General features: G+C 35.8%; 1 protein-coding gene across 6 annotated transcripts; it reads right to left on the bottom strand.

Moving 5' to 3' along the window:
* Nucleotides 1-314: 314 nt before the first annotated feature.
* On the bottom strand, nt 315-26,899 carry LOC105490892 (cysteine rich secretory protein 2). 6 transcript variants are annotated; one of them, XM_011756864.2, is made up of 10 exons: nt 26,786-26,897; nt 25,785-25,888; nt 24,570-24,606; nt 22,444-22,518; nt 14,192-14,308; nt 13,369-13,456; nt 11,931-12,076; nt 11,423-11,520; nt 9,393-9,481; nt 315-855 (listed from the first exon to the last, which is right to left on the bottom strand). In XM_011756864.2, the coding sequence occupies exons 4-10, from the start codon at nt 22,507-22,509 to the stop codon at nt 728-730; spliced, it is 732 nt and encodes a 243-aa protein (XP_011755166.1). In that variant the 5' UTR covers nt 22,510-22,518; nt 24,570-24,606; nt 25,785-25,888; nt 26,786-26,897; the 3' UTR covers nt 315-727. The 6 variants fall into 6 exon arrangements, with proteins under 6 accessions (XP_011755166.1, XP_011755164.1, XP_011755165.1 ...); XM_011756862.2 differs by having other exon boundaries at nt 26,766-26,886; XM_011756863.3 differs by having other exon boundaries at nt 26,681-26,805.
* Nucleotides 26,900-27,255: the final 356 nt, after the last annotated feature.

The raw sequence follows: 27,255 nt of genomic DNA, 5'->3' as shown, positions 1-27,255 counted from the left end.
TTGTATATTTGGTTGAATTATGTCCTCTTTTTGTTAGCTTAAAAAAAATCAACTAAACCAGTAGGGAGATCAAAATATCAGAAAGGAGAAAGCAAGTAAGAGTAGAACTGATTCGTTATTTGTTAAAATTTAACTTTATAGACAACTATTTTGAAAATGTTGCCCTGTTTTATCATTTATCTCAGATGAATCTAGCTGGAGTTAATTACGAATGGTATAAAATATTGCATAAGAATCATATCATATGGTTGCTAGAAAAGTTCTTTGTTTGAAAAGCTGATTACTTTTGTTTAAAAGAAAGGTCATAAGACAAATGCAGATGTAAAGCTTTGAATTTATTGTTCATGCAGGTAAAAACTCAGGTAGTAGGAATGGCAATGATGTTACAGTCTTCTTCTTCAGCATGTTTCAGGTTATATGTAACTCAACATTTTGATCCAAAGGCCTAGTGACCTAAATCCTACGGTTATACAGTTTTCAAAATCCTCAATCTGATTCAGTTCATTATAAAGCACTAAATTTATGTCAGAGTTCGCAGTTGTCGTCATATACTATGCTACTTTTGTAAATCATTGCCTGAAAGTGATTTCTGTGATGATCCGGGAGAAGATGCGTTGCTCTTTGAAATCAAATTTGTAACTAACATACATACAATTTCCCCTGGTATGTGTCAATTAAATGATGCAGCCCTTATCCATGTAGTCCTGCACGACGCTCACTAGGCAAATCAATAAATTTTGTTCTCACATAGGCAAGTAGCCTTGCACTTTTCCTTGAGCAACTGATGTTCACAGCCAGCTGTTTTCTTCAAGGAATCACAGTTACTTAGGAGATCTTGATACTGGCAACTATTGGCTGTAACAAAAACAGATTATGTCATTATCATTTTCCTCAGTAACAGCAAAACCATACATTCAAAGTGCGTGGGGAGGGGGTAGGAGGGAGCAAACACGTTAGCATCACTTACACTATAATGGGTCTTCCACGTCTTAAGGGACATATGAGGTGTCTTAGTTGAGCTCACTGATAAATCTATCACTGTTTAAATTCTACATTTAGTGATATGTTTCTAAAATAAATTGACCTGCTTTTCCCCCTCAGCAAGCAAAATAATATGAATGTAACTAAATCTTTCTATGCCTGCATAGCCAAATATGGGAACCATTAGCTACATATAGGTATTTAAATTAAAATTAAAATTTTAGTTTCTTAATCTTATTAGCCACATTTCAAGCGTTCAAAGTGTGATTAGTAGCACATGTTGATAGGGACTGTTTCCATCATATCATAATATTGGGCAGCATGGCATTACACTCCAATGCTTTTTTTGAGTTAATAATCTTTATGGGTGGATAAAAGAATAAAACAAGGACAATATGCCTTTTTCCTTTTGATGTTTCTACTTGGATGTTCCCCGGGGACCTCAAACTCAATAAAACTCAAATTAAACTCTTTGTATTTGCTAAAAGGCTGAGAATTCTCAGGAGTGATCTCCCTGCATCACTCCCACAATCTAAGGGGTATGACACTCCAATTACTCAGTAATTTAAGCCAGGAACTGGAATCAACTTGAACTCTTTCATTTCTTCTTTTGGCCAGCACTCACCCAGCACAGGGGATAAACATTGACTGACTATTCTACTTTCTGTCTCTCAAACCTGTCCATTTTTTAAACTCATTTTGCTAGTCCTGTAGTAAAGGCATATGTTTGTCAAAAAGTTTAATTTTAAAATATGTAATTGGTACATAATAATTGCATATATTTATTGGGTACAGTGTGATGTTTTGATACATGTATACATTACATCATGAGCAAATCAGGGTATTTAGCACATTTATCACTTTAAACACATTTCTTTCTAATAAGTTAGTTATCATTTCTTGGTGATAACAATCAAAATCCTTCTAGCTCTCTTGAGACATAATTATTATTAGCTATTGTCACTCTATTATGTAATAGAATACCAAATTTATTCTTCCTGTCTGCAACTGTGCACTTGTTGACCCCTCTCCACCCCTTTCCACCCCCGCCTACCCTTTCCAGCCACTGACAATCACTATTTTACTTTCTACTTCTATTGAATTAACCTTTTTAGATTCCACATATTAGTGAAATCGTGCAGTATTTGTAGGAGTGCAAACATCTCTTTGCCACATTGATCTTTCATTTGGAGGTATCTCAGTAGTGGGATTGCTGGGTCATATAGTAATTTCTTTTTTTTTTTTTTTTTGAGGAATTTCCATAATGTTCCTTATAATGACTGTACTAATTTGAACTTCCAGCCACAGTGATAAAAGTTCCTTTGCATCTTTGCCAGCATTTGATTTTCTGTCTTTCTGATAATAGCCATTCTAACCTAGGTGAGATGAAATCTCATTGTAGTTTTTTGCATTTTGCTGATGATTAGGGATGTTGACCATTTTATTCAAATACTTGTTGGCCATTTGTTGTATTATTTTGAGAAATGTCTATTCATGTACTTTCCTCTCTTTCTTTTTTTTTTTTTTTTTTGAGATGGAGACTCACTCTGTTGCCCATGCCAGGCTAATTTTTTTATTTTTTCTTTTTGTATTTTTAGTAGAGACGGGTTTAGTTAGCCAGGATGGTCTTGATCTCCCAACCTCGTGATCCGCCCACCTCGGCCTCCCAAAGTGCTGGGATTACAGGCGTGAGCCACCGCACCCAGCCCTTTGCTCACTTTTTAATGTGTTTTTTTCCTACTGAGTTGCTGAGGTCTTTGAATATTCTGGATATTAATCCCTTGTCAGATGAACAGTTTGTAAATATTTTCTTTCATTTTTCAGATTGTCTCTTCACATTATCAGCTGTTTCTTTTGTTGCACAGAAGCTTTTCAGCTTGATAATAATTTAATGTGTCTATTTTTGCTTTTGCAGCCTGTGCTTTGGAGGTCTTCTCCATAAAATCTTTGCCCAGATTAATGTCCCAAAGGATTTTCCCATTGCTTCCTTCAAGTAGTTCATGGTTACAGGTTGTACATTTAAATCTTGAATCCATTTTGAGTTTATTTTTGTATATGGTGAGAGATAGGGGTCTAGTTTCATTCTTCTGCATATGGATATCCAGTTTTCCCAACATCATTTACTGAAGAGACAGTCCTTACCCCAGTGTATGTTCTTGGTGCCTTTGTCAAAAATCAATAGGTTATAAATGTGTTAATTTATCTTTAGGTTCTCTGTTTCATTGGTATACATTATTGTTTTTATGCCAATACTACGCTGTTTTGGTTATCATAGCTTTGTAGTATATTTTGAAGCCAGAGCCTCCAGTTCTGTCTTTTTCCTCAAAATTGCTTTGGCTATTCAGGGTCTTTTGTGATTCTGTATGAATTTTAGGATTGTTTTCTCTATTTCTGTGAAAAATGGCATGAATGTTTTGATAGAGATTGAATTCAATCTGTAAATTGCTTTGGGTAGTTTGATCATTATTAACAATATTAATTCTTCCAGTCCATGAACATAGTATGTATTTCATTTTTTTCTGTGTAGTCTTCAATTTCTTTCATCAGTGTTTTATAGTTTTTCCTATGAAATATTTTATTTCCTTTGTTAAATTTATTCCTAGGTATTTACTTATTCATTTTGTAGCATTTGTAAATGTAGTTGTTTTCTTGCTTTCTTTTTGAGATAGTTCATTGTTGGTGTATAGAAACATAACTGGTTTTTCTATTTGGGTTTTGTATCCTGCAACTTTCCTGAGTTTATGAGTTCTAAGAGTTTTGTTTGTTTGTTTGTTTTTTGTGTGGTGGGAGTTCTTTGTTTTTCTAAATATAAGATTACGTCATTAGCAAACAGGGAAAATTTGACTTCCTTCTTTACAATTTGGATGCCTTTTATTTTTTTCTTTTGTCTAATTGCTCTGGCTGGAACTTTCAATACTATGTTGAATAAGATTGGTGAGAGTGGGCATCCTTGTCTTGTTCCTGATCTTAGAAGAAAAGTTTTTAACATTTTACCTTTTAGTAAGATATTAGCTGTGGGCTTGTCATATATGGCCTTTATTGTGGTGAGATATGTTCCTTCCATGCCTAGTTGGTTTCTAGTTTTTATCATGAAGAGATATTGAATTTTATCAAATTTCACCAAATGCTTTTTTGTGTGTGTGTGTGTGTGTGTGTGTCTATTGAGAGGATCATAGGTTTTGTCTTTCATTCTGTTAAGGTGGTGTATTTTGTCCAAACATCTTTGTATATATGAGATAAATCCCACTTGATCATGCCATATAATCTTTGTTGCGTGTTGTTGAATTTGTTTTACTAGTACAGTATTTATTGAGGATTTTTGCATCTATATTCATTCGTTTTTGTTGTGCCCTTGTCTGGTTTTTGTATCAGGATAATGCTGGCATTGTAAATGAGTTCAGAAGAATTTCCCCACCCCCATCAAATGTTTTGAATAGTTCAAGAAGAATTGGTGTTTGCTCTTTAAAAGTTTGGTAGAATTCAGCAACGAAGTCATCTTGTCCTGAACTTTTCATTGTTGTGAGACTTATTATGGAATCAATTTCATTATTTATTATTGGTCTAATAAAGTTTTCTGTTTCTTCTTGGTTCAATCTTGGGTAGGTTGTATGTATCCATAAATTTATCCATTTCCTCTAGGTTTTCCAATTTCTTGGTTGTTCATTATAGTCTCTAATGGTCTTTTACATTTCTTTTACATTTCTATAGCACCAATTGTGATGTCTGCTTTTCACTTCTGATTTTATATTTTAGTTTTTTTCCTCTCTTTTTCTTAGTCCAGCTAATGATCTGTCAATTTTCTTTATCTTTTCAAAAAACTAACCTTTTGTTTCTTTGATCTTTTATATTTTTATATTTTTTGCCTCAATTTTGTTTATTCTTCTCTGATCTTTATTATTTCTTTCCTTTTACTAAGTTTGGGTGTGGATTGCTCTTGCTTTTCTGGTTCCTTGAGGTGCATCATTTATTAGGGTGCTTATTTGAAACCTTTCTACTTTTTGATGTAGTAGTTTCATGCTGTAAACTTTCCCTCAATACTGTTTTGGCTGTATCCCATACTTTTTGATATGATGTGTTTCTATTTTTATTCATTTGGAAAATTTTTTAATTTTTAAAAATTACTTAATTGACCCATTGGTCATTCAGGAGCATCTTGTTTAATTTCCATGTATTTGTATTGTTTTCAAAGTTCCTCTTGTTACTGATTTCTAGTTTTATTGCACTGTAGTTAGAAAAGATACTTAACATGATTTCCATTTTTTAAAAATTTAAGAGTTGTTTCCTGGTCTATGTGTTCTCTCTGGAGAATATCCTGTGTGCTGATGAAAACAATGTGAATTCTGTAGCTACCAAATGGAAAGTTCTGTAAATGTCTGTTAGGTTCATTTGGTCCGGAAAGCTGTTTAACTCAAATGTTGCTTTGTTGATTTTCTGTCTGAATCATCTGTCCATTGCTAAAAGTGAGGTGTTGAATTCCCCTATTATTATTAAATGGTTATCTGTCTTTTTCTTTAAGTCTATTAATATTTGCTTTATATAGCTAGGTGTTCTGATGTTGGGTGTATATGTGTTTATAATTATCATATCTTCCTAACACATTGACCCCTTTATCATTAAATAATGGCCTTATAGCTACTTTCTCTTTTTTGGTTTCTATTTGCAGGGAATATCTTTTTTCATCTCTTTACTTTCACTCTATGCATGTCTTTACAGGGGAAATGAGTTTTTTATTGTATGAAGCACATCTGGGTCTTGTTTTTTTTAATCCATTCATCTGTTCTGTGTTTTTTTATTAGAAAATTAAGTCCATTTACATTCAAGGTTATTATTGATAGGTAAGAATTTTACTAATTCCATTTCGTTACTCATTCTCTGGTTGTTTAGTAATCTTTTCTTTTTCTCTTGCTGCCTTCCTTTGTTGTTAAGTGAGTTTTTCTGGTCGTATGTTTTCATCAATTGCCTTTTATTTTTAGTGTATATTCAGTGTGTATATTATAGGATTTTTCTTTGTGGCTACCATGAGGCTTACAAAAGTTCTTATAGTTATAACAAATTATTTTAAACTAATGATGACAACTTTGATCACAAAGAAAAGAAACAAAAATTTTACATTTTAACTTCATATACCCATGATATTTTTTGACTTTTGAATGTCTCAATTTATACCTTAAGTTATAGTTATTATTTTAACAGTTTTGCTGTTTTAGTCTTCATGGTAAAGATATGAGTGGTTTAAATACCACAATTGCAATATTAGAATACTCTAAATTTTTCTGTATGCTTACTTCAGCTAGTGAGTTGTATATCTTTAGATATTTCATGTTACACTTTAGCATTCTTTTCTTTTAGATAGAAGAACTCCCTTCAGCATTTTTTTTTTCTTTTTTTAGATGGAGTCTAGCTCTGTTGCCCAGGCTGGAGTGCAGTGGCACGATCTCAGCTCACTGCAAGCTCCGCCTCCCAGGTTCACGCCATTCTCCTGCCTCAGCCTCCCTAGTAATTGGGACTACAGGTGCCTGTCACCACACCTGGCTAATTTTTTATATTTTTAGTAGAGAGGGGGTTTCACCGTGTTAGCCAGGATGGTCTCCATCTCCTGACCTCGTGATCCGCCCATCTTAGCCTCCCAAAGTGCTGGGATTACAGGCATGAGTAACCGCACCCAGCCTAGCACTTCTTTTAAGACAGATTTTGTAATAATGAATTCCTCCAGAATTTGTCTGGGAGTCCTTATTTCTCTTTTATGTCTGAAGAATAGTTTTGTTGGGTGCAATATTTTATGTAGGTTTTTTAAAATCATTTTTTAGCACTTGTGTAAATTGTCCCTCTTCCTTCTGGTCTGTAAGGTTTCTACTGAGAAGTCTTCTGATAGGTGTATTGAAACTCTGTTACATGTTATTTGCTTATTTTCTCTTGTTGCTTTTAGAATTCTCTTTTTTCCTTGACCCTTGAGAATTTTATAATTATATGCCAAGGGGTAGTCTTATTTGGGTTGAATCTGATTAATAAACTTTGGCCTTTCTTTACTGGCTATTTCTATCTTTCTGCAGGTTTGGAATGTTTTCTGTTTGTTGTTTCTTTCAATAAGGTTGCTACCCCTTTCTCATTCTTTATTACCTCTAGAATCCCAATGATTCTTACATTTGCTCTTTTGATGCTGTCTTATTGATCTTGTAGATCAGTGAAGAAAGTTCATTCTTTTTCCTTCTCTTTTTCTCCTCTGTATTTTCATATAGCCTGTCTTCAAGCTCACTGATTCTTCTGCTTAATGAATTCTGCTGTTGAGACCATCTAATGTTTTTTTCAGTTTATTTATCATATTTTTCAGCTTCAGGATTTCTGGGTTTTTTTTGTTTGTTTGTTTGTTTGTTTTTAATGTCAATCTCATTTTCAAATTTCTCTGATAAATTTCTAAATTGTTTCTCTGTGTTTTATTGAAGTTTATTGGGCTTCCTACAAACAGCTATTTTGAATTCCTTACCTTAAAGACTACACATTTCCATCTTTCAAGGGTTGGTCACTGGTGCTTTACTTAGTTTTTTTGATGAAGTCATATTTTCTTGAATGTTCTTGAAACTTGTGGATTACTATCTCAGTATCTAGGCACTAAAGAATTAATTATTCTAGTCTTTTCAGTCTGGACTTGTTTGTACCTGTTCTTCTTCAGAAGGCCTTCCAAGAATTTAAAGGAGACTAATGAGTCTCCTAAGATGGCAGTTATTTCATTATTAGATGATGTTCTAAACCCAGATTTGCTGCAAACTTGGTTAGGAGAAGGCTAACATGGACAATTCCCTGGATGCCACAGCTGTCACTGTGCTTTGATGCATCTGAAGTCCATGGACTCTCGGACCAGGACAGAACCAGGGCTTGCCCAAGGCCAGCAGCTGTTATGACTTTCCAGCTACTACAATTCATTTTGGGTCTGAGGCCATTTTAGTTGACCAGTGGTACTGAGACTTGAGTCTGCCCCACTGGGGCAGCAGATTCCTTTTTGGTGCTGTGGTGGGTCTAGAGGCTCTTTCTATGCATACCAATCTGGATTTAGGAGCTGTGGGTTTCTTCCTGGTATGTATTTTGTTGTGGCAGGCCCAGTACTAAATCCAAGGCAGAGTACCCCACACACTTCCTTCTTCCCCCAAGTGGACAGTGTCTCTCTCCACTCTGTGTTACCTAGGATTTATGAGAGGGGTGATGCAGGTAATCCCATGGTCACAGCAGCTGATACCAGCTGATACTATGACAGATGAATTCCAGACTTGTTAGCAAACTACATTCAGCAAATGTATAAGTATTCAACTATTTTTCTCTTTTATTTATTTATTTATTGAGACAGAGTCTCGCTCTGTTGCCCAGGCTGGAGTGCAGTGGCTGATCTCAGCTCACTGCAATCTCCACCTCCCAGGTTCAAGCGATTCTCCTGCGTCAGCCTCCCAAGTAGCTGGGACTACAGGCGCCCACCACTACACCCGGCTAATTTTTGTCTTTTTAGTAGAGACGGGGTTTCACCATGTTAGCCAGGCTAGTCTCGAACTCCTGACCTTGTTATCTGCCCACCTCTGCCTGATTTATAGCTTTGGTATCATTAATATTCGGAAATACAGCTATATAACTGGGTCAGAAAAAATGCTTAGTAAAGGTGAGTGCATTGAAGAGGTAAAAGTTTCAGTGATTGTGTCAACTTTATCATTCATAATAATTTTAATAAAAGTATCCCAACTACAGAAAGCCAGCAGCTATTTTAACTTCTATTCATGGCAATTTATTAAATGAGATATATGATATGTATTTCATTTTCTCCTTTTGCAAAAATATGTGCACAGGTCCTATGAGCCAATATTGTATATAGATAGAGTTTTGTCATAAAAATATATACAAAACAATTATGAAATTATAGGGCAAGTAATCATTTATTAAGGCAAACACTATGATCCTAATTACACTATAAATAAGAAGTGAGGAAATCAGCATGACAAACACATTAGCACAAATAAACAGTAATATTTGGCGTGCCTGTCTAGACTGAGCCATAATTTGGTCTCACACCTTAGATTTATACATTTTGATTCTTTTAAAATACCACTTTTGGTACAGTTAAATGAACTTTGATAATTGAACTATTTACCAAACGGTGTATGGTTAATATTAATGGGCTCTGCAGAGCCACAAAAACACATTGATGATAAATACTCCATTATGTTACATAGGGCAATATGCTTTTCATTACAAATAATATGTAGCTCCTCCAGTGTGTAAATGTTTTTTTAAGCATACTTTGTTGAATATTTTTGGGGTTTTTTCATAAATATGTTATTTCAATTCATTACTTTAGGAGTTTTGTTAAATTATATAAAGAAAAGAAAATATCAATTATATAATAAATAATAGCAAGCTAATCACTTCAAACTTACTGCATAGTCCTTGGTCACAGTTATCAGGGCAACTGGCACAAGGTGTTCCTTGTTGGTAAGGGGTATTCTTTCTACTCACATTATTACCACTGAAATTTGAAATACATGTCAAATATTTTTCACTTTACTGTTTATACTCTAAGGGCAGTATCAATCATCAAATATACATAAATAATTATTCAGTGTTTTTAGTATGTTAACAAAACTGAAAAATTACAATTCCCAATGAGTATTTCAGATAACAACCCAAATTAAGAAAACGCTTCACACATGGACATATCTTCTTGACCATAATTTCACAGGCTGGGTAACTAAATTTGATGAAAAGGGTCTGAAATTTTCAGAGTATATTCAGTGTGGCGACACTATCTTTATCTCCCAATATATTTAGTCAAATTACTAAGGCAGTGTATCCCAAGGTGCCAATAAGGGACAAAACATATCTTGTAGAGGGAAAGGACAAGATCCTAGGAGTACCAGGTTGTAGCAGGAAATTAATATGCAATGTTAAAACAGCATTTTCCATTTGAAAAAACCCATAGTGTCTCTAACAGAAACTATGAAAAATATACCTCCAGAGTATTTTTTTCTTCCAGATGGAGGTTGAGATTTTTCAGTAGTTAGTGGTGTGTTTGTAGGAGTGTGCTTAGGAAGGTTTGTGAGTTTCTAGAGGTGGCATGTATGAGATTTTTACATTTACCAAAACAGAATATTAGTTTTTGTCATCCCAGAACTTAAAGTAAAAAAAAAAAAAAGAAAAAAATTACAGAAAAGTTTTGATAAATACTGATATCCAGGATATAATAGTTTTGCAATGACTAACCATAAGTTAATGATGATCATTATTCTATTGGCCATTAAATTCATTTAAAAATATGTAGGAGTCGAAATCTCAATAGACCAAGTGGGCTAAGGACCCAAGGAAGTGCAGCTAAATCTCAGTCTCTTTGCCTAGAATATAGCTGTATGTGTATGAGCTCTTGGAAAATTGTGAAATAGATACAAAAGGATTTTAAAAGTTCTAGTTCCCTTGACTTCCCTCATGATCTGTTCCAACTGTCACTTCTGATACCTGGCTGCGGATGCCTCCCTTCTGAGGGCCAGTCAGTGAGTGTGGATACATCCTCCTAGGGCCTTTCAATTCTCTCTACTTAAATCCTAATAGGTACTTGAAGGAAAATGACTTGGGAGGTTATACTTCTCAAACCGGAACCCTATATCATCTTCGTTATCTACAGTCTCGAAACAAATCCTGTAGTTGTGTCCCCCACCGCAGCCTCCAGTGGTAAAGAATTTCAAACATTAAATTTTAAATTAACATATCGTGAATATCTCCTTAAAATATCCATAGGATTTATTGTGGATAACTCTAAACGTATTGTTTAATGAAGGAGCACGTTTACTGCTACAAATCAAACTTTACAAGATAGTTAAAGAGCTTTCTGTGAACAATTCTGAGAATCAGAGACTTAAGATGTTATCCTTTCTGTATTCTGAAATAAAGATGTCCTGAAAGGCCACTGAAATCCAAATAAATGAACCATTTGTAATGGTAATTGTGAGAGTGTGTGTGTGTGTGTGTGTGTGTGTGTGTGTGTGTTTTACATAAGCAGAAGTAGGAATATTGGAGCATAAAGGGCCAAAATCACAATCCATCTTCCATTTGCAATCTCACCAGCACCCCGAAGCATCTATACTCCTAAAGTATGAAATTAGCAAGACGTGATGATACTAATTCTAGAGAAATATATATTACACATGCTCATAGAGTAACCCTAAGCTGAGGGAAAGCCAACTGAAAGAAAAGACATTATTCTGTTAATGAGGAATGATTCAGTTTTTATAACTGAAACTGAGAAGTTGTTCTCCTCTGGGAAGTTGAAAGTGTCTCAACCTTAAAAAACATTTCCAAACATTTATCCCCTCCCCTTTATTGAGATACGTTTTCATTCTGGTTTAAGATATGAGAACTATTAAAAAATAAATTACAGGTAGAATTATTGCCATTAAATGCTAAACAGTCTACTTACGCAGGACAATATTGGCAAACATAGAAGTATTTTAGAGCATCTTGATTGGGACAATAGGCAATTCCACAGCCTACCTGGTAAGTCGAGTACCAAACAAGCTGCAAATTAACAATGGAATAAATATACAAAAGTACATTAGAGAAGAGGAAAAATATATAAAGAAATAGTAGCAAATATAAAACTGAAAAATGTTAGTTTTAGTTTATAGACATATACCATACAAATATTTAAATTATTGAACCAAAGTCTTAAATTTTAAAAATATTTAATTTTCATATACATTCATCACTTTAAAATTTATAATGTAGGAGCAATACAGAGTATGCTTTCCTACTAAGAGTTTGGCTGACAATGGACAAAAATGACAGCTCTACAGCAGCCAAATTCCAAGACTGTATTCTTCCCACTCGGACTGTTCTCCTAAATTGAACATTGCAGTGGTCATAATTTGGAGAAGCTTTCCTATTAGAACATTTGTGACATAGGTATTTTCATGCATTCTTCTTACCTGAGTATAATGTCCAACAACTGCATTGGGACTCTTTGGTCCTACACCATAGACAAAATCTAGGCTCTCGTCATACCAGCTTTGGATTGCAGCTGACCAGGAAGTAGGGTCACTTGACATATAGAGATTCTCGCCACATTTTGTACCTAAGGGGCAGATCATTCATGAGCAAGGTAATAAACATGCAATGGTAAAAGAAATTGACTACATAAACACAAAGATGTTGCCTTTCAAACCCAGGGTCCAGCAGATGCTAACTGTTGATTAATACATAAAGGAGTGCTTCAGTTCCTTATCAGCTATAAAGCCGATAAGAACACTGAACTGCCTAACACACTGAGGCTGGCCTGACCACATAAAACTTTGAGTAGGCTAACACTCTGCTCTTTAAAACTCCTTGCATGCTAAATTTTCCATGTGTATGCCTTGAGTGTTCCCAGCTTTATATGGTAAGCTTGCTAAAGGCAGTGACCAATTCTTACATTTTGTCTTTTGCTCTAGTAACCCTCAACAGAGATTTTTCAAATATAGGACCCTAAATAAATGTATATGACTTTGTGTGAAATCTGAAAAAAAGACTTTATAGGCTGTTTTTAAGAGTCCCAAGAAAGAGAAAACTGACACCAGGAAGGATAACAGTTTTCAAAATTTATGGATTTTCTCTTAACCAGGAAATCAGATATCACAAGTTGAAATCCTTGTGAGTTTGTCAAGAAGTGCCTTACAGCCCAGAAACACTTCGTAAGTTATTTGGGCATTTACTAGATTTTATAATCCTTGATAAGTCTTTTTAAAACTCAAATGTAGCATTCTGTGCATTGTAGGTATCCAGTCCACACAAAATACTTGATTGCCTCATATTAAAAATTTTTTAAATAACATATTCAAAAATATTCATTTTTATAGAAATTTTGAATATGATAAATTTAAATCCACTTTATCCACTTTTATCCACTTTAGATCAAAAAAGGAATAATTCATCATAAGTTCAATATATTTTATGGATACAAAAGAATATATTTCAAAACATCCGACAGCTACATAAATTAACAAAAAGGGCAGTGGGTTAGAAATCAGAAAGCTTGGTTAAAAATTTCTAGTACAACACTGTTTCAGATTATGTTCTTGGGTGAGTCACTTTTCTTTCAAATTCTGGCTTTTCTAATCCTTACACTTACAAAAATAAAGATGATATAAAATCTGCTGTATTCATGAACTGGTTGCAAGAAGCAAAATTATTTGCATAATGTACACAATAAAAAACCACAACATTGTTCTTACTGTAAATATCCCTCTCTATACAGATACTTTGACTTCAAAAAGACAGCAGTATAAATAACATTTATTTTCAAAGTCTTCTTATTATAGAGCATCCTACAATGCTCTATTATTGTTTTATTCACTTATTTATTCAACAAATATTTACTAATTTACATACTGGTTTTGCGGTCCTCTGGATCACTGTGCTGTAAAGTGCACTTGTTTGCCCACCTTTGGGCATTCGCTGTTACCTCTTTGCTCCATTCCTAAACGTCACAAGAAAACAAAATACACTTAATGATTCAGCCACAATGAAACATACACTTTATAATCTGATTTGTAAATAGTTTAAAATTTCTGTAGATGTATTCTCTAATACTACTGTTATTAAAATATATTTAAGTGTTTTTATCTGTTCTGGTGCCAGTTTACACATGAAGGGTAGTCCATAGGTAATATATCTAAAAGGCAAAATAAGACAATAATATGTGATTATTTATGATAGCAAAGCAGCCATACCTAGGATATTTATTAATGATGCTAGTGTAAATACTGATAAGCAGGTGAAATATCCTCATTATATTTTAATAGTAATAAGCTGGCCAACGTTATTTCCAATTCCATTTGTTTTCACATGTAGGCCATTGCTTTCGTATCAGAGATACGTGTCTTTCAAGGACTGTGCCCTGGGAAGTGGGCTTTTACTCACAACAGCTGACACCCTGAAGGAAAGGGGATTTCTTGATTTTAAACCGGAAAAGAAAATGAACAAAAAGTGTAATGATTTAACAGTGGATGCCTGAATATTTGACTTCCAATTCTGCCTTCCAAATTTAATAACCCTGTATAATTGACGGTTTTTTTTAACCATTGTTAAAAAAAAAAAAAAAAAAAAAGGCACAACTTTGTAAACCACAAAGTTCGTAAGAGATGCCAGTGGCCAGCCGTCTGCTCCTGCCACAGCTGGTTCACACCCATCTCGTTACATCACTGCCTCTTACCATCTTTAGCATGTTACTGGCAGGTGGAGAGACTCCTTTCCTTAGTTCATTGTGTTTGTTTACAATCTCCCTTTGCACTTGCCCCTGGGTGGTTAACAAAGCAGTAAAAGCGGGATCCTAAAAGAAAATAAAATTAGAATTATTACAATGTTGTAAATTTCATATAATAGTGAATAAGTTAATGCAAGAAAACAAAGGTCACTTTAAAAAGTGCAAAATATTTAGTTATGTACATATATTAAATATTACAAATATTTAAATATTAAAAGTCAACATTAGTTGTTAAGCATTGTCACTAAATCTGAGTTGAAGATATAACTTTTAAATAGTAAAGTAGTAGATTGAAATGTTTAAATAGGAAAGTAGTAGACTGAAGCTTTGGGAATTGTGAGTAACTCATGGCATGACAAACTAAAAACCCCTCGGAGGCCACAAATGCTGATTTCTGTTTCAAGGGAACTTTTCAAAAAACAGTTTTGAGGGAACAGGTGGTAAAAGGTTGCACGAATAAGTTCTTTACTGGTGATTCCTGAGATTTTGGTGCACCCATCACCCAAGCAGTGTCCACTGTATCCAACGTGTAGTCTTTTATTCCACGCCCCCCTCCCACCCTTTCTCCCAAGTCCCCAAAGTCCATTGTATCATTATTATTATTATTATTTTTGAGACGGAGTCTTGCTCCGTCCCCCAGGCTGGAGTGCAATGGCGCCATCTCAGCTCACTGCAAGCTCCGCCTCCCGGGTTCACGCCATTCTCCAGTCTCAGCCTCCCGAGTAGCTGGGACTACAGGTGCCCGCCACTACACCCAGCTAATTTTTTGTATTTTTAGTAGAGATAGGGTTTCACCATGTTAGCCAGGACGGTCTCGATCTCCTGACCTCATGATCCGCCTGTATAGGACTCCCAAAGTGCTGGGGTTACAGGTGTGAGCCACCGCGCCTGGCCTCATTGTATCATTCTTATGCCTGTGCATCCTCATAGCTTAGCTCCCACTTATTAGCGAGGACATATCATGTTTGGTTTTTCCATTCCTGAGTTACGTCACTTAGAATAATGGTCTCCAACTCCATCCAGGTTGCTGCAAATGCCATTATTTCATTTCTTTTTATGGTTGAGCAGTATTACATGGTGTGTATATATATATACACACACACACACACACACGATATGTATATATGTATACATTATATATTATATATAATATAATATATATACATATATGTCACATTTTCTTTATCCACTCATTGATTAATGGGCATTCAGGCTGGTTCCATATTTTTGCAATTGTGAATTGTACTGCTATAAACATGAGTGTGCAGGTGTCTTTTTTTCATATAATGAGTTCTTTTCCTCTGAGTAGATACTCAGTAGTGAAATTGCTGGACCAAATGGTAGATTTACATTTAGTTCTTTAAGGAATTTCTATACTGTTTTCCGTAGTGCTTGTAATAGCTTACATTCCCACAAGCAGTATAAAAGTGTTCCCTTTTCCATATCCACACCAATATCTATTATTTTTTAAATTAAATTATGGCCATTCTTCTAGAGATAAGGTGTTTGCCTCATTGTGGTTTCGATTTGCATTTCTCTAATAATTAATAATGTTAAGCATATAATTAATGATGTAAGCAGCTTTCCATATGTTGGTCAGCCATTTTTCTATTTCATTTTGAGAATTGTCCACTCATGCCCTTAGCCCACTTTTTGATGGGAATTTTTTTTTTTTTTTTTTTTTTTCTGATTTGTTTGAGTTCCTTGTAGATTCTGGATATTAGTCCTTAGTTGGATAAATAGTTTGCGAAGATTTTCTCCCATTCTCTGGGGTTTCTGTTTACTCTGCTGATTATTTGTTTTGCCGTGCAGAAGCTTTTTAGTTTAATTAAGTTCCATGTTTTTATCTTTGTTTTTGTTGCATTTGCTTTTGGGTTCTTGGTCATAAGACATTTGCCTTGGTCTTAGACATTTGCCTAAGTCAATGTCTAAAAGAGTTTTTCTGATGTTATCTTCTAGAGTTTACATGGTTTGTTAAGTATTTGATCCATCTTGAGTTGATTTTTGTATAAGGTGAGAGATGAAGATTCAGTTTCATTCTTCTACATGGATCTTGCCAATTATCCCACCACCATTTGTTGAATAAGGTGTCCTTTTCCCACTTTATGTTTCTGTTTGCTTTGTTTAAGGTCAGTTGGCTGTAAGTATTTGACCTTATTTCTGAGTTCTCTACTCTGTTCCACTGGTTTATGTGCCTATTTTTATACAGTACCATGCTGTTTTGGTGACTATAGCCTTGTAGTATAGTTTGAAGTGGGGTTATGTGATCCTTCCAGGCTTGTTATTTTTGTTTTGTTTTGCTTTGTCTATGCAGGCTCTTTTTTGGCTCCATAACAATTTTAGGATTGTATTTTCTAGTTCTGTGAAAAATGATGATGGTATTTTGATGGGAATTGCATTGAATTTGTAGATTGCTTTTGGCAGTATGGTCATTTTTACAATGTTGATTTTATCCATCCATGAGCATGGGATGTGTTTCCATTTGTTTGTGTCATTTATAATTTCTTTCAGCAGTGTTCCGGAGATTTCTTGTAGAGGTCTTTCACCTCCTTGGTTAGGTATGCTCCTAAGTATTTTATTGTTTTTTCAGCTGTTGTAAAAGGTATTGAGTTCTTGATTTGATTCTCATCTTGGTCGCTGTTGGTGTATAGCAGTACCACTGATTTATGTACATTGATAGCTAAAGATAGGACCCCAATCTGTTCTGGCTTATAGGGTTTCTGCAGAGAAATCTGCAGTTAATCTGGTAGATTTTCCTTTGTAGGTTACCTGATGCTTTTGCCTCACAGCTCTTAATATTCTTTTCTTGATCTTGACTTCAGATAACCTGATGAATATGTGCGCAGGTCATGATCTTTTTATGACGAATTTCCTAGGAGTTCTTTGAGCTTCTTGTATTTGAATGTGTAGGTCTCCAGCGAGGCCAGGAAAGTTTTCCTCAATTATTTCCCTCAAATAAGTTTTCCAAACTTTTAGATTTCTCTTCTTCCCCAGGAACATCAATTATTCTTAGCTTTGGTCACTTAACATAATCCCAAAACTTCTTGGAGGCTTTGTTCATTTTCTTTTTATCATTTTTTTTTGTCTTTGTTAGAATTCAAAAGCCATATCTTGAAGCTCTGAAATTCTTTCTTCCACTTGTTACATTCTGTTGTTGAAACTTTCCAGTATTTTTTGCATTTCTCTAAGTGTGTTTCATTTCCAGGAGTTGTGATTGTTTTTTATTTCTGATATTTATTTTTCTGGAAATTTTTTCGTTCATACTTGCATTACTTTTTAAATTTCTTTGAGTTGGTTTTCACCTTTCTCTGGTTCCTCCTTGAGAAGCTTAATAATTAACCTTCTGAATTCTTTTTCCAGCAATTCAGAGATTTCTTCTTGGTTTCAATCCATTTCTGGTGAGCTAGTATGATCTTTTGGGGGATGTTATAGAACACTGTTTTGTCATATTACCAGAATTGTTTTTCTGGTTCCTTCTCATCAGGTAGACTATGTCCAAGGAAGGGTCTGTGGCTCAAGGGCTGCTGTTCAGGTACTCTTGCCTTGAACCCTTGATGTGGTACTCTCCCCCTCCCCTAGAGATGGGGCTTCCTGAGAGCCAGACTGTAGTGATTGTTATTGTTCTTCTGGGTCTAGCCACCCATCAGAGCTACTGGACTCCAGGCTGGTACTGGAGAGTGCCCTCAGAGAATCCTGTGATGTGATCCATCTTCAGGTCTCTCAGCCACAGACACTGACACCTGCTGCAGTGGAGGTAGCAGGGGAGTGAAGTGGACTCTGAGAGTCCTTGGTTGTAGTTTTGTTTAGTGCACTGGTTTTCTTGAATGTTGGTTATGCTAATAGTGAAGTTGTCATGTGGACAGTTTCAGGACCTCTGGTTAGCCGGGATTGTTATAGGCAGTGGAATTAACTGTTGTTTTCTCCTTCCTTGGAGTAGAGTTGTTCTGTTATGAGTTGCTGTAACAGCCGGAGTTGGTTTCAAGACAGCATAAGCTGTGGTAGTATGGGGGGATACAAGTTTGCCCTAAGGTCTCCTGGATAAGTATTCAGGTTTTTCAGGTGATGGACAGGGCCATAGAGCTCCCATGAGTTTATGTCTTTTGTCTTTGGCTACCAGGTTAGGTAGAGAAAGACCATCATGTGTGGGCAGGATTAGGCATACCTGAACTCCGACTCTCCTTGGTGGGGGCTTCCTGCACCCACTGTGGAAGATGGGTGTGTGGTTCTCAGGCCAAAGGAGTTATGTTCCAAGGGGGCTATGGCTGCCTCTGCTGCTTCATACAGGTCACCAGGGAAGGAGTGGAAAGCCAGCAGTGACAGGCTTCACTAAGCTCCTACTCAGCCAGCAAGGCCAGTCTCACCCCTGCTGTGCTCCCTCAACGGCCAATAGAGCTGAATTTATATCCAGGCCTCTGTTGTGCAAGGCTGAGATCTTGGTCCAGGCTACAAGCCTCCCCAAGGAGACAGTAAGCAGGGCTTTCAGGCCTTTCCCCACTTCCCACCTGCTGCAGCTTCTGTACTCATATCTGTACTTCCCATTCACAATCCCAGATCTGCCCAGAAAAATTTGTACTTGGTCAAAATTATTACAAAGTTCAGCTGGAAGTCTCCTCCCTAATTCCACTGGCTTCCCTCCTTGAGGATCTCTGTGAGATAAAGTCAGAAATGGCTTCCCTGGGCTTCTGTGGGGACTGGGATTGCCTACAGGGCCCTTCTCACTGCTTCTTCTTCTTTTTTATTTTGCATGGCTCTCTAAATTCGTTTCAGCTTTAAGTAAGGTTAAATCCTTCTCCCATGATCTGGATTTTCAGCTTCCTCAGTGAGGATGTGTGTTTAGGGGCAGACTTTCTTCCCTCACACTTTGGGCACTCACAGTGTTTCAGTGAACTGACAGAGTTTGTAGTGGCAAGCCACTTCTTTCAAAGGGTCTGTGAGTTCTTTCAGTTTTCCTGCCATGCCCCTGCAGTGGTTCTTGACGCAAAAGTTCATGATGTGAATCTCCACATATTGTTCTGTTTATCCACATATTGTTCTGTTTATCCAAGTGACAACAGCAAGTTAGTCATGCCTCCTATCTGCCATTTCCCCCAGCAAGGGAACTTTTAATATGATTTATATAGACATATGAATAATAATATTTTATAACTACAAGCATGCAAATTAAAAACCTTGAGATATATTCATTCACATTTGATCAGGCTGCAAGGTAGGGTAAAGCTGGAGCTCATGATTCATCCTAAATTTTATGGGGCAGTTTTCCTTGACATGGTATCTGCCTTTAAGGAAAAATGTTTAGGCCCAGTTGAAGTGCATGTCTGCATTCAGTACTATAATAAAACCATTATACCTATTATGTAGCAAATTTTATGGGTTGCATAAAAGATAACTTTGTAATACTAAAAAATCAATTTAAAGCAATTTGGAGGGATCAAATCTATCTGTAGCTGACTTTGTTCCTTTTAGTAACAGAAACATAACTGATAAAGTATGAAATTGGGCCCTAATATGTTTGGTTTATCTTTGTGGTTGTATATTTGTCTGTGTGTGTGGTACAGGGCCTGCTAAGCCTGGAGGTGGAATAGGGTCTGAAAATTGCTGGATCAAGGTCCAAGCAATTTGATGACCTAGATTTACACAGGAGTATGATGTTATATAGGTATGAGCAAGATTTTGAAGTATAATTCTAAAAGGAATAGGGCCCCTTATAGATTTTTTCTGACACCTTGCAATAAGTTATCCTCCTCTCCTCCCATACTGAGTTCCCTTAAAGCTCTCACAATTCTTATACTATAGGTCTGAGCACATTATTCCCATTATCTACTATATGTGAATTTCTCTTTCCTGCTTTTATGTTCCTAACAACAGGGACTGATAGCGGATGCCATTGTACCAATAAATATGGCAAAGTTACTGACTCATAAGTTAGAAAAGATGTGCATATAAAGTATCAGTAGAAGCAGATTTCTGCATCACATCAAAGCATAAAATAACATCCCTGGATATTTCCTCTTGACCTAAAAAAATCTGGTTATGGTGGTTTCATTTCAAAACACATAAAAAATTAATTTCTAAATTATTTCCTGCTTCTCACACCTTCTTGCTTTGTAGATAAAATTGTACTGAAAAAGAGATGTATTTTTAAATGTGTTAATAAAGCTATTACCTGACTAGAAACATTAAACATATTGAGAATAAAATAAATATGGTATCTATCCTTAAAGAGTTTACATTGAATAGGTGACGTGACATAAGTAAAAATTACAATACACATGATAACAAAACTGATCTTAGGGATCTACAAGATAGAGAAGAAGGAGGGATCAATTCTTCTTTGAAGTCAGGGAAAGCTTCATAAAATGTGATTCTGGGGTTTTGAAAGATGAATAGAGTTTTCTAGGCATCTTGAAAACATCAGAAAATCATACTGGGCAGAGTGTTTACAGAGCATCTGATTTCAAACATTTAGTGGTGCCAAAACAAAATGACATCTCACTTTTTAATAATTTTATAAATGAAGACCAGGAGATGAGCCAGAGAGGTTAAAGGGGATTGGAAAGGGGTATGAAAGAAAATCTTTCGGCGAAAGAAATGAAAAGAACAGCAAATTATTTGAATGAGGTCGTAGGTGATGAATAAATTACCTGCACATTGATACAATGACTATATTTCTGAATGCCAAATGAAGTTTGAACTGAGTGTCAGAGTCCTCCAGTCTGAAAAGTCCTAGTGAGTCTAGTGTGCACGGAGTTAATGGAAGATGTGACAACAAACAGCAATGCCAAAGCTGTTTCAGAGGCTTCCTGGCTAGGAGATACACACTGTAGGTGAACACTGCACATTTTATCATTGAAGATTGCTGACCATATTATAGAGTCAATTCAACAAAGTAGCATATTAGAAATAACTCTAGGATCTGAATTCAAAATCCTCTTGGCCCTTCACATACTAACTCTATTATCACTACTAAACAAACCACTAAGATCTTTAGAGTCGGCGTTTTTGTTTTCTTAATTAAAAATATAAATCTAATTATTCTCATACCCTAACTATAAAAATTAAATGTTTTTGTTTTCTTAATTAAAAATAAAAATCTAATTATTCTTATACCCTAACTATAAATATTAAATGTGCTAACATAGTGGAGAAGTTGTGCTAATTTAATATTGTATAAGTATATTATTAATTTTGTAAGGGGATCTCATTAAAAAGAAATAAAATTAAGGAAATCAGAAAATAGATTGGGGTAAGAGAACTATCATCAGCTTTCTAACCCCACAGACCAGTGATGTTTATTAGAAAAATAATTTCAACATGATATGCCATTTTAATTTTTAAGTGATATTAATTTAAATAATATATTTTATTTGTAATGAGTTAGGCGGTAGTCTCCAAAAAGATATGCCCATGTCCTTATGCTCAGAAACTGTGAATGTGATCTTATTTGGAAAAAGTCTTTGCAGATGTAATTAAGTTAAGGATCTCAGGATGAGATAATCCTTGATTATCCAGTTGTCCCTGAATGTAATGACAAGTGCCTCTATAAGAGACACACAGAGAGGATAAGATAATGTAAAGATGGAGGCAGAGATTGGAGTGATGCAGCCACAAGCCAAGGAATGCCAAGCAGTGGGAGAAGCCACCAGAAGGTGGGGAAAGGCATGGAACAGATCCCTCCCTCTTAGATCCTCCAGAGGGAGCTAAGCCCAGTAGATAATTTTATTTTAGATTTCTGGCCTCCATAACTGTGAGAGAAAAAGTTTTTGCTGTTATAAGCCACTTAGCTTGTGGTAATTTGTTGCAACCACCCTAAGAACCTAATATATTATTTAACTGAATATCTAAAATATTATCATTTCATCATGGAGGCAATATAAAAAAATGAGATGTTTTCTTCTTTCTTTGTTCTAAATGTTTGAAATCTGGTGAGTTTCTTACCATCAGAGTACATCTTGCCTGTTCAAACATCATTTCATGTGTTCAGTAGTCACATGTGACTGGTGGCTAGCACACACATGGGGAACACATACAGCATAGCCTTGGCCTTTCATCTGAATAATTGTGTTAAGTGGTCTGAGAACTCTGAGAGAACCAGTGGAAACTCTGACATACCAAACTCTCTCACCCTCCTTTACTTTCAAAATAGCCTGCCATACCACAAAGTTGCTGGATAGCTCTGAAAAGATTTTCCATTTTAACCTTACCTTTCCTTGTGCAGGTAAAGATGGAAGCAGCACCATAACCAGAAACAACACCGGTAGTAAAGCCATTGCTGAAAACTAAGTCAAGAAAAACAAAAGTCTGCATTGAAATAAGTAGTTTAAAAACTTCTAAGAGGGAGAATACCAATATAATCTTGATTATTTCAAAGGAACTGTGATTCCCAGATTCGTTAAGAATGGAACAAAAGAAGAATTGCCGTATAGTACCAGTAGAATCATAATGAGGCCAACCTTGTCTCTGATGGTGACAATAAAAAAATAAGCTGAAGAACTCTACTGATGCCCTTGAGGTACATCTATAAAAGGTAGAGGCATACTCCCTTCTTTCTGCCTACTTCTGCTACCCTTATGCCATCAAAAAGAAAACAGATTCCTGAATAGTTCATTATAGTACTGACATTCGTTCTTCATCTCAATTTTTGGAGAAAAGTTTATTTTTAATATGTACCATCTCTCAATTGGCTATTCTACATGAAAAGTATAACGGTTTGTCCTTCTATTTATACCAGACTCTAATTAAGATGACAAGGTTGTGATTACACAGATATGGCTGTACAAATACTTTATTAGTTGTTATTTCCCTAATGGAGTAACTAGAAGTTACATCTATTTTCTTCCTTATACTTGTGAATATTTTCAAATTTCTCTGTATAGAAAAAATACAATTAATGCATTGAAAATATAGCTTATTCAAGTTTACTCAATCCATTATTTGGTACGAAGATTGTTTCATATTTTCATTATCTCCTAAAAAGATACTCAGCATTTTGTTACCCATGTTGTCCTTTCTCAATATGTCAAAAAGTCCTACATCCTTCAGATGAAGCAACAAGACCACTTAGTTTCAGAAACACTCACCTTTCTGTCATTAGACATATAAATGGTTTACTTTGTAAATTAGAGTTATGCTCCCTAGATTTGTTTCATGTGTGTGGGATTGGCACTCCCAAATTCTTGGAAGGAAAGAAAATTCCAAACAATTTATCTGTGATACTTCTGAGGCTTCACTTACTGTAAATAGTGTATCATTGATACTTGTTCCATCCATTGCCTTTATCCTCAATGGTATGCAAAAAAGGGATGAGGGATGAACAATTTATTGATGGTTTGTGGAAAATGATGTACAATTTCACTCCCATACCTTACTGGGTATTACTATTTATATTGTATGGATGATGTAATTAAGGCTTAGGACAGTTAATTAACCTATGCCAATGCATAGGTAATGTCAGAAATTAGTCTTCATTCAATTAGGACTTCAAAGTCAATGACTTTGAAAGAGACATTGACTCATTGAAAGAGACACAGTTTTAATTGGGAAAAGGCAGACATTGTTGCAGCACAATGGAGACCCTCTATTTTTACTTTAATAATTCCCTTCTTAATACATAACTGTGTATGTTAATAGTAAAATCATTAATATGCCAGCTTATATGATATGCTTAAACAGCCATATTTTTCCATTTTCCTATTAAAGGTAGTTCTAGTATAATTGTTTAAAGTCACAAACATAAGAATTAATTCCATTACTTATTTTTAGAAAAAAATGTAAAAAATTTTTATATATCAAATTTTTGGGGATATGATACTGCCATAATTTACCTTCTTAACTGTAAAAGAATAAAATTAACTTGAGGTCATTCTCAATACAAATTTATCAAAGTTTTGAAAATGATGGATAGGCCAGGCACAGTGGCTCATTCCTGCAATCCTAACATTTTGGGAGACTGAGGTGACAGCACATAATTTGAGCCCAGGATTTCAAGATTAGCCTGGAAAACATAGTGAGACCTCACATCTACTAAAACCAAACAAACAAACAAAAACAAAACATAATGAGCTGGGCATGGTGGCAAGTGCCTGTATTCCTAGCTACTCAGGAGGCTGAGGTGGGATGATCACTTGAGCCCAGGAGTTCGATGCAGCAGTGAACTATGATCACAGCACTTCATTCCAGCCTGGGTGACAGAAAGAGTCCCTGTCTCTAAAACAAACAAAAAACAAAAAATAAAATAATGGGCAAACTCACTAATCATTTTACCCTTGACAACATAAAAATGATTGGCATGATAAAATATTCACATTAAAATCAGTGAATTATCACTTACTGTTGGTTCTCTGAGCAGGATGAAATATCTGCTTTATCTTTAGAAAGAAAGAAGGTGGAAGGTTTAGAGCAGCATATATATTACACATATTCCTGTTTTGGCAAACTCTGGTTTTGTTAAATAAATCTAAGTCAACAAAGTTCTGAAATAGTATTTTTCATACCAGTAGCCTCAAACTTCCTTGCCAGTTGTCTGATAATGCTTTTGACATTATTTGCTTCCCACATAGTTTTTAACATGAGTAAGTAAATCATGCTCTCCCTTTCTAATCAGTCCTCCCTTCTCCTTAGGCACACTATAATCTGGATGTGGCCTTTTTGGACTGGTATTTCTATACTGACAACCCAAGACAGGTTAATTACTGTGAAGGTTACCAGGATTCTGCCTTATAGTTGAACTCTTATAGTTCAGCTGTCTATGATTTTTACTTTCTAGTTATCAACTACCTGTGCCTTGTTGGTTACAGGTGCAGTCTTTGGAAACCATCAGGTCTGGGAAATCTATGCCAAACTTCAGTTTTTTTCTTAAGTAAAATGTAGATTTTTATATCACAGGTTTTTGCTTTGAAGACTGGAAGGGACAATGTATGTAACACCTCTAATACAACAAACACATTATGCATATAATACAAATAAATGGAAATTATCCATGTTTTCATTATCCTTTGCAATGCCTGCTAGATTGCTGAGCACATAAGATCTTTCTGTAAACATATGCTGTTTGATTGAATTGCTAATTTCGAATGGTTTAAGAGACATGTTTTTCCTTCCAGGTGTTATAGGACAAAAAAAAATCAGTATAATCTAATTCGAGATTCATATGTTCAAGGCCTGGTTCTATTAGAGACCTTCTGGCTAAGTTTAGGAAAATGCTCTAACATCTGGGTTGCTGTGTCCTCATCAGTTCATTGAAAGCAATACACAGAAGCCTGAAGATTTCTGTATAGCTCAATCACCCATTGTTTGCATCTGATGACCCAGAATTGTATAATAGGCCATGATGCCATATTCTTCTCTTTGCTCTTCTCTCCTATACTCTCAACCATCTAACCTATAATCATCTCCATTGCATCAATGAAAGCAATGTCACTGTTGGTGATAGTACATTCAAGTAAAAATATTTTTTTCTATTCCATATAATTACATTTTATTTCTTTAAACCCACATTGATATATAGTTGAAAAGTTGGCTACCATTTTTTTTCCTCGCTACTTACTAATGGTGAAGTACTGTGCTCTTTCTTGCAGGTGTTTTAAGATCAGGATGACATGGTTTTCCTAGAGTGTCTTTAGGAGGGCCATGATGTATAATTTTATAGCCCTAGAACAAGGAAACAAAATATTTAAAATAAAGATGTGAAAAATACCCTTACAGATGGTGTCTATAATCTTTGTCACAAACTTAAATTTTGACTCAATTGTTTAGTATTGTTTCTGATACTTTACTGTATTTATTTGATCTCACCGTTAAGACCATATTGTCCTTCTGAGGTCAGATTGTATTTCAACGTCCTGATATTTCCTTCAAACACTAACAAAGAAGTGGACTTCTTGAAGTTCAGTAACTACTAGTTGGCTAACTTGCTTGGAAAATTGCAACCTATTTTCAAGACTCCCATCCCCTTATCTAGGACTTCAATCCATTCTTTAAAAGATCATTTCCATAAGCAGTGTCCCACATGGTAAGTATTAACTATGTGGATTTGGGGGTAACAGCTTTATCTCTTCATTTTTTTTTTTTTTAATTCTGGAAGCCAATGGATGATATAAAGTCCAGCAGAGTCAATAACCCCAATTCTAATTGTTATTACAGTTTCTAATACCTGTACATTCAAAACATCTATTAGAAACTAAGTCTTAATCTGACTTCGTAAAAAGCAGATTTAGAGATGGCTTCAGGCTTCTACTATGATTCAATGGGTCTTTTGTACTTAGAATGATTTATCTTTTAAGGTAGGTAAAGAGTTTCAATAGACTAATCATAGAGAACCATGTTGAAAGTTATGGCAAGTCGGTGCTAAGCAACAAAATTGAACTCTCAGTCTGCCGGACATCAGCGATGTGCCCTCCAGGTGCCGGCAGAGGAGCGAAGGAGGATCAGAAGCTCCCTCACCTCAACGATGGTTCTTTCCCCTGTGCTTCACCACACCTCCCCATCCCTAGCCATTTCTAGTCTCCAGTCTGGGTCTTATATTTACCCTGGCTCCAGAGCACAGACCTTCCGGCAGTTGGGCCGGAGCGTTGGCGGCTGCCGCGCGCCCCTCTCACCGCGATTGTGCACTTGCCAGGCGCCGCGTGTGGGCGACGTCTCCGGGCTTTATGCTTTCATCGCGGCTACCCGCCTACGTGGGCTGCTCTCCTCCTATCGCCTCCCCGCCCCCACTATGGAGAAAACCCTGCCTGTTTTCCCTTGGGAAAAGCAGAGTTCTCTTTTTGTCCATCAGTGACAGACTGGATTAAGAAAATGTGGCACATATACACCATGGAATACTATGCAGCCATAAAAAAGGATGAGTTTGTGTCCTTTGTAGGGACATGGGTGCAGCTGGAAACCATCATTCTTAGCAAACTATCACAAGAACAGAAAACCAAACACTGCATGTTCTCACTCATAGGTGGGAACTGAACAATGAGATCACTTGGACTCGGGAAGGGGAACATCACACACCGGGGCCTATTATGGGGAGG

Source organism: Macaca nemestrina, chromosome 5, assembly GCF_043159975.1.
Source record: "Macaca nemestrina isolate mMacNem1 chromosome 5, mMacNem.hap1, whole genome shotgun sequence".
In the NCBI taxonomy this organism is placed as follows: domain Eukaryota; kingdom Metazoa; phylum Chordata; class Mammalia; order Primates; family Cercopithecidae; genus Macaca; species Macaca nemestrina.
Note: the sequence above shows the minus strand (reverse complement) of the source record. Positions and strands in the feature narration are given on the sequence as shown.